The sequence below is a fragment of the Fomitopsis serialis genome (genome assembly GCF_022376445.1).
Source record: "Fomitopsis serialis strain Sig1Antser10 chromosome Unknown B0H18scaffold_388, whole genome shotgun sequence".
In the NCBI taxonomy this organism is placed as follows: Eukaryota; Fungi; Basidiomycota; class Agaricomycetes; order Polyporales; family Fomitopsidaceae; genus Fomitopsis; species Fomitopsis serialis.
The window spans coordinates 28,144-35,703 of NW_025955348.1; the positions used below are offsets into that span (position 1 = coordinate 28,144).

The following is a 7,560-nucleotide window of genomic DNA, read 5'->3' on the forward strand; positions in this document are numbered from 1 at the left end:
GCCTGGGGTGATAACAGTATCACCGCGCGTTGATGTGACTAGACGACCGACCGGGAGACGGTGACACAGATAGAGTAGCTAGAGAAGTAGCGTTGACACCGTGCAGAGCAAAGGTCTCGGCCAAGGTGCAGAGCGGGTCGTCACGGTGAGTCGCATGCCTAAGTCCAGAAAGCCAAGAGAATCGCGCAAGACCGCAGAACCGACACGCGAAGAGAACAACCAAGACAAAAGGAGTCGAGAGCAAGGGCGAGAACCAAAACGATAGCGAGGGCGAGGGCGAGGGCGAGAGAACCAGTGGCCAGTCACCCCGTGATGCAAAACATACAGAGCCCTAAAGATCCGCGTCAGCCACACCAATCGCCAGTCGCGCACACAAGCAAAGCTACGCACCAACCACTCCCAGTCTCGCGCGCTACTTGGACCCCACAAAACCCCTCGCCGCGCTGAGTGCTTCAGCAGCAACGCCCAGAGCTGAACTTCAGAGGGGATACAAACTACTGCCCGTCTGTGCTCGAGATTCAAACGAGCATGGGGAGGGGCTCCCGTCGGATTCGTGCGACGATCGACGCGGGCACCTCCGGGAAGTCGATCGCGTGCGAGTTCGGCGGCGTCGTCCGTCCGTTAGTCGAGAGTGACCGAGAAGAAGAGCGGGGCGAATGCGAGCGCTGCGCGTCCACGCTGGCGGGGGAGAACATGCCCGAAAGAGAGAACGACCCCATAGTCGGAGAGAGCGACGGCAAGCGGGGAGCCTCCGTCTGTGCACGCGCTTTCGCGTTGGCCTCCGCCGCCTTCAGTGCCCATGAGGGCGCCCAGAAGTGTGCACCCGCTGCGCAAGCATTGCCGTTGCCACTGAAGGATGGCGTGGCGAATGGGGTAGAGAGGGCTGCTGTGGGAGCGGGAGGAGGGGAGAGGTGCACGAGACAAGGAAGAGAGTTGTACGCTGGCTTTGGCGTCAGCGGGGGAGCGTATTGAGGCTTGGCAAACATGGCGCTGTCCAACTTCAGACTGGATGTGGGACGCCCATGACCTAGCAGACGGGCTTTGGTCCCATAACTTCGTGCATACAGAGGTGAATGGGACTCACCATCACCCCCTTTGCCATCGCGGCGCAAGACGGACTTCAAGAATGAAGACAGCTGCACCCGTCCCAAAGCTTTCTCACCATCGTCTTCCCAGCGTTTTCCTGCCCGTACACGCTTGGCACGCTCGATCCAGATGCAGATGACGACCACGCAGACGACGATCCAAGCCGCGATACCCATATCGATGAGCGGGTAGCTTGACTTTCCCGGTGTGAGAATGAATGCGGCGTCTTCAGTTGCAGCTGCGGCAGAAGAGATGGCGGGAGGAGCGGCGTATGCATGACCAGGATGGAAGGGGAGGGTGATGGGTGCCATAGTACTTGATGCTGGATACTTGTGCTTGAAGGAGAACCGGGTGCTCCAGCGGTGCGAGGACGCTTTGCGAAGAGTGGTTCGGGTGAAGAGGAGGGAAGGGAGGCTGGATGTCAACGTACTTGCATTCCTGACCGGGAGCTCAAGCAGGGAGACCGCTGGGTTTCGCGACGCAGACAATATCGGAATTGGTATGACGTGACGTGGTCATGGCTGGATGTGATCAACTTGACCACCTCGTGAACGGCTAAACATGATAGCCAAAGTGCTTACAGCGTACCTCGACAGTGTCGGAGGGCGATGCTACCCAAGACATGCGGGGAAGGCAGAGGTCGCCTGATACCTATTCATCGCCAGGGAGGTGAGGCGTAATGCGTACGTGCTGGGTTCGTCTTCGTCTTGGTCTTTGATGCAAGAGGACCGAGGCAAGTTCCCTGTGGAGAGGAGAGCGAAGAAAGAGTTCCTGGGCTGTTGGGTGTCGCCGTCGCCTCCGTGTCATGACGATGAACGACTGAGGTGGATGAAAACAGTCACGGGCGTCTGAGCGATGTACATAGAGTGAGGAGTGTACGTAAGCATCACCGAAACCTTGCCACTGATCTCGCCTCCACCCTCTTTCACAACCGTACACGTACTACAGGTCGACTCCCGCTTATAATGGCTACGATTATGATATGGATAACTTAAACAGAAATTGAGCCTGCGCAACTCAAGGTCAAGTCTCGCCCGCATGCTCTTCCAAAGTACTGTCTTCCGCATCGAGTGCACACTGCATGCGCCAGTCACACTGTTACATGAATGTTCAAGGGGTTTCATAAGGCTGTATCCGGTGCGTGATTGTACACTATAACAACGAACGATCTTATTCCAGCAACGTGAAGAAATTCGGCATGCGCTAGTTTCCCCCAGCCTCCTTCGCTGCGGCGAAGAGGGCCAAGGTACTCAGCCCGGGGACCAACGACAAGGTCCATGCCAGGATCGGGTCTCCGACTCGCCGCACTGGCGACCGAGGGCCCGACCCCTACCCCGGGAAAAGAGGGAAATACGTACCTACTCGCCCGAAGCCACGATGGTCACCGCCCACTACGCGCTGTCGACCAACCATGTCAGCCTCGCGCACCATCCAGAGTATCATTGCAGACGACTCACGCGTCCATATTGCCACGACCGCCACACCACGCCGTACACTCGCACTGTGTCGCGCTCCCCGCCGGTGCATTGCCGGCGGTGCGTCCTCCATGGGCTCGCTGGAGCGCGACGAGGCCGACAGCCCGGACGCCCGGTTCGCGCGGGTGACTTCCGTCACCGCACGCCGTGCGGTTCCGCGCCCCTGCGGCCGTACTGGGCCAGTGGTAGCTTGCCGATCACCGCAGGGGCTTTGACTGTCGTAGGAGTATGCGAGGACGTGCGTGGCTGCCCACCGTGCTTAGCTGGCGATGGCGAACACGGATGGTAAGCATACATTGTACCGGTCGCTCTGACTGGGTGTGTTGACTTACCCTCGGTGGGTCACTGAGTTGCTCCTCCGTGGCAGTGGCTCTAGCGTCGACGAGATATCCGCATCGGTCGTCTTGATAGCCGATGGTCTTGACTCTGGAGGTCTTGAGGCTGTCTTGAGGTTGAAGTGGGGCCAAGCTTACCTTCACATCAGACAGGCGAGATCTAGAGATAATCATAGGAGGAGATGGGAGAAGCAGACAAAGAAGGATGGGGAGGAAGGAACGCGTCAGGCAGAGTTTTTATATCCCCAGCCTCAGGCTGTTGCGTTCGTGACTGAGGACATTGCATGTCAGCCTCCCGGTCAGCCCCCCGGTCAGCCTCTGCGGCGGTCTCGATCACTGGGGAACTCGGCTGGCACCTCGATAAGATAGTTTGAGGCCTAACGCCCCCGGACCTCGTTTGCTATGCAACAATGAGCGTGAACATTTCCGTGCGGATACCGAGGCTTAGGCCTGAAGTTGTGCAATGCCAGCACTGACTCAGAGTAGGGCTCCAGATGGGCTATCCCGACAAGGTGGACCAGTTCAGAGAGTTATAGGAACCAAACGAGGACCGGAGCCCTGTTCAGATTCGTGCGGGTAGGCGCTTTCCGTGACATGCCGTCTGTACTGGCACACAGGGGATACACCAGTTGTTTGGGCGTGGCTCTACTAGTAAATTACAAGAATAAGTTAGGATGTAGCAGCAGGTTCAGTTACGCGGTGTCAGCTAGATTGGCTTGTACAACTTTACACGCAATGGGAGTTGGCTGCCCTTCTCCAATGCATCACGGATGTACGGCCGCTGTACGATGGCGGATTTCTTGATGATATCTTCTGCGGGGAGCGCCAGTTCGAAGGTGAAGGATCGCACGAGGACGAAAAGCAGCGCCTTCATCCTGGGGTATTGTCAATGGATGATGTATATGTGACACGGTCGCTGATAACTCACTCCATGAGTGCCAATCGGTACCCGATGCACGCGTGTGGTCCGCCCAAGAACGTCATGAGGTTGCCCCACACTCCCGGGACAGACTGGGCCGCGTCTGGCCGCTTCTCCCATCTATCGGGCCTGAGCAATATTCGGCTCAGAGCGACGAGGAACGTCATGTATATCGAACTCACCTGAATTCGGACGCGTCTTCTCCCCAGACAGGTTTGGACGTGTTGATAGTCTGGATAGGAATGATCACCTGCATGCCCTTCCGCATCCTGGGACACCGATCCATTGTCAAGCAACGACCATGCAAGATTAACCCATGACACGTGCCTAACGCAGTCTCGTACCCGCCCATGGCGGTCGTAGAAGGGCGTGCCGAACGGAATCACGTCGTCCTTGAGCGCCACCCGCACTGTGTGGCGCACAGGCGGGTGCACGCGGAGCGTCTCGCGCACTACCGCGTCGAGGTACGGCAGCGCGTTGAGTTCGTCCATGGACGGCGTCTCCGTTTCGACGGCGAGCAGCTCCTCGCGGAGCTTCTGCTGCACCTCTGGGACCTGGGCGAGCGCAAATAGACACCATGTCATTCCGTAGCTCGTCGTTTCGTGACCTGCGATCAGGAATCTGCGCCACATCAAAATCCCTGAGCGATGACGAATCGTAACGACCTACGTAGGCACCTCTGAGCGATGCGAGTCAGTGTTCAAGCTGCCAGCAGCCGATGGCACTACACTCACGGGCAAGTACGTCTTCGTCCGACAACCTTTGATGCTCTGGGATGTTGCTGTTCATGTTCGCCTTGATCAGCAAGGTGAGCAGGTCGCGACTGCCTAGCACTTCGCTCGACTCCTTTCCGCTCGACATTGCCTTCAGGACATCTGCCTTCTTCTCTCGGATGAGCTGCATCCCGACCCGCCGCGTCACTTCCTGAGAAGCGTCCCTAAGCCGTGAGAATTCGCCAGGCTACGACATGGCACCAAGGATTGTCAGATCCTGAACACATGGAGGATTGACGAACGTACCAAATATCGCGACAGCGGTACCAGATGATGGAGCAGCAAGGTGTAAACGGTGCCGCGTCCTCCTCCTGTGAGGGCTCCGAACACCGAAGTGAAGGCAGCATTGAGCTCGTTGGGTTTGCCGCTCTCGTCAAGCGAGTTGAGCGGGTAATTGAAGCCTATGAGCGGTGACCGGTCAGCAACGAGACGCTTCGGGGCTACGTCGTACGAACCTGCGAGCCCGATCATATCGAGAGCCGTCTTGCTCATGTCGGATGCCACATCTATAGTGACGGCGTCTTGTGACATTAGTGTCCGGGCCTTCCAGACGTTCTTGAGCTAGAGGATCGAGGTGTATTTAGCTGGGATGTCACAGTCTGTGATCATGATCATTGAACTCACTTTGTGCGCTTCCTCCACAAATATGCTTTCCAGTTCCCGTATTTGTGCAGGCCAGAATGCAGGATTCTGTGGAAAGGGACATAAGGAAGCTCCTGAAACGCACATACGGACGCTCTCACCATGATACGCCTCTGGTGCAATGCCATACGTCAGCTCGAGTAAACACACTGTCAACTGTCATGGCTTACCTGTTGACGGTGCTGGTCCCCTTGTTGAACGATGATGATGATGATGAACTCAGGATTTATTAACCGCAACAAGCAAACAACCCTTGTTGAACGAGTCAGTGTTGCAAAATGAAAGTAGTCGCTTATATGCTTACCCTCCACGATGAGCAGACCTGCGAAGGGCATGAATGACCTGTAAAACGGATCCTCGCGACTACAACATACCATGACCAAAAATTTCGCCTAACATGAACGCGACCGTACCGGGCTTCGGATAGTTGCTCGAATGGGTAAGTACGTGGTTCAGAGCCTTGGCGTCCAGTGTGTAGAGCGCGTCTGCCTGTCGTCGTCAAAGAGAGTTGGTGAAGGCAAGTCGAGTCTAATAACGAGAATTACGCACACAGAACCAGTCTTTGAACTCAAATGTCGGGCCGTACGTGTCAATCCAGGCAGCATCGTCTACCTGCCATCGATGGATGTTGCCAGACAGCCAACTTGTTGCGGCCGGGCCTCGTAGGTGCCGGATGCTCGATCTGTACGGTATTGTCAATATAACGGGCTATCTTCCACACCACATATGCGAGCGTGGCCGCGGGCAGGTACAAAAGTAGTTGCGACGTCGTAACGGCCGAAGCCATATTTCTAGGGAGTATGAAGGGCGTCGGGAGGCACCTCTGGGTGGGATGTGGTACTCCGGGGTGAGATGTGGTCAGTGACGTCGCTCCCCACAATAGAGACCAGGAGATCGCTTTGTATCTAAGTGACTTTCCCATTGGTGCATAGTAGAGAAGGAGGACGCACCAGCAAATAGGAGTGGTGGGATGCCTTCAAGCTAGCTGTTGTCGAACTTGACCTGGTCTCGGATACATGGCATGTACTTAAGTAGGACACGGCAATGGTACATCACATCGGGCGAAGTACCGCATACACTCAGGCGCACACATCGCATGTTGAAACAAAAGTGTTGCAATGTACTCGATACGAGGTTCAACTCACAGTATGTCAACCTCGAATTGATGGTCACGGTGGCACCGTTCTCCCAACGTTCTCCGACCTCTGAGTCGGGTGGCGCACGCGGCTATCTTAGGACAAAACACTCTGACCGTGACAAAACACTTTGTGCAAAGCGTCTGCATGTCACTTATAACTTACAAAGGAGGTTGAAGAGGGTCTGCCTAGGGGAGACTAATTAGTAGGTATGGCGGTGCCAGCGTCACTGCTTGACTCACTGCATCTATCCTTCTACCGGCCCGGCGGTTCCAGCTCATACTGCGATAAGGCTGTCGCTGTAAGTTCAAAACACAGGCTGACGTTTGAACTTTGGACTGACTGTAACCTTTCCAGAGATGTGACGTACCGGAACATGACCCGCTGAGTGCGCCAGCTGAAATACCGACATCCCGGGCTAATGTCATCCGACCCCGCGAATCACGTATGCATGCTACGAGTACAAATTGCGAACCACAGTCACATCACGTCCTGGTCCATCGATCCGAAAGTCCACTGTCCATTTGCGAGTGATGCGATGAACGACTAGTCTTCATAACAAACATGGTGTAGCGCACATCGAGCAGCAATCCGAACAGAGAGGACTGACAGGGAGCACAATTCCTCGAACGATGTCGAGCGCGGGCCGGATATTACGCAAGGTTGTCGGAGAGGAACAGGCAGCGCGCAACGGTGAGGTGATTACACAAAGTGAAGGTAGCGCGGATAAGCGGGGGCGACGAGGCGGAGGAAGGTGAAAACGTCCAGGAGCGATATCCAACGAGAAGGCGAAGAGAGCGGAGCGCGGGATTAGGCAGAGTGCAACGGTCGAAGTAATAAAAGAGGTGATAGATGGACCATTATGAGAAACTAAAATTGTTCAGGCATCTATTCACACATTATGAAAAGCGTACTCACCGAGTGTAATATGACCTACACCGTACAAGACCGGTCAACAATTCAGACGCGATTAAAGAAGCCGGTGACAACAGGTTGAGGAACAGCCACGACATCTTTTCCCGGCGAGCGTCCGACCTTCGAGTTCGAGATAACATTCGGGCTGAGGGAACGGATGCCATTGGTCGTCGTAAGCGACTCGCAGCTCGACCCAAAGCGCGCCTGCAGGTCCGCAAAGGCGGCGTCCAGCCGGTAGCGCGCCATCACGAGGTCATGCTCTGAGTACGTCGCCGGGTT

At 55.8% G+C, this 7,560-nt stretch overlaps 1 protein-coding gene across 1 annotated transcript; it reads right to left on the reverse strand.

Moving 5' to 3' along the window:
* Positions 1 to 3,265: 3,265 nt before the first annotated feature.
* On the reverse strand, positions 3,266 to 6,017 carry B0H18DRAFT_1172484 (cytochrome P450; the record flags this gene model as incomplete). Its single annotated transcript, XM_048035904.1, has 12 exons — positions 3,266 to 3,771; positions 3,825 to 3,944; positions 3,998 to 4,084; positions 4,143 to 4,422; positions 4,550 to 4,775; positions 4,835 to 4,989; positions 5,044 to 5,149; positions 5,213 to 5,278; positions 5,401 to 5,420; positions 5,605 to 5,719; positions 5,780 to 5,912; positions 5,950 to 6,017. The coding sequence occupies 12 exons, from the start codon at positions 6,015 to 6,017 to the stop codon at positions 3,603 to 3,605; spliced, it is 1,545 nt and encodes a 514-aa protein (XP_047884721.1). The 3' UTR covers positions 3,266 to 3,602.
* Positions 6,018 to 7,560: the final 1,543 nt, after the last annotated feature.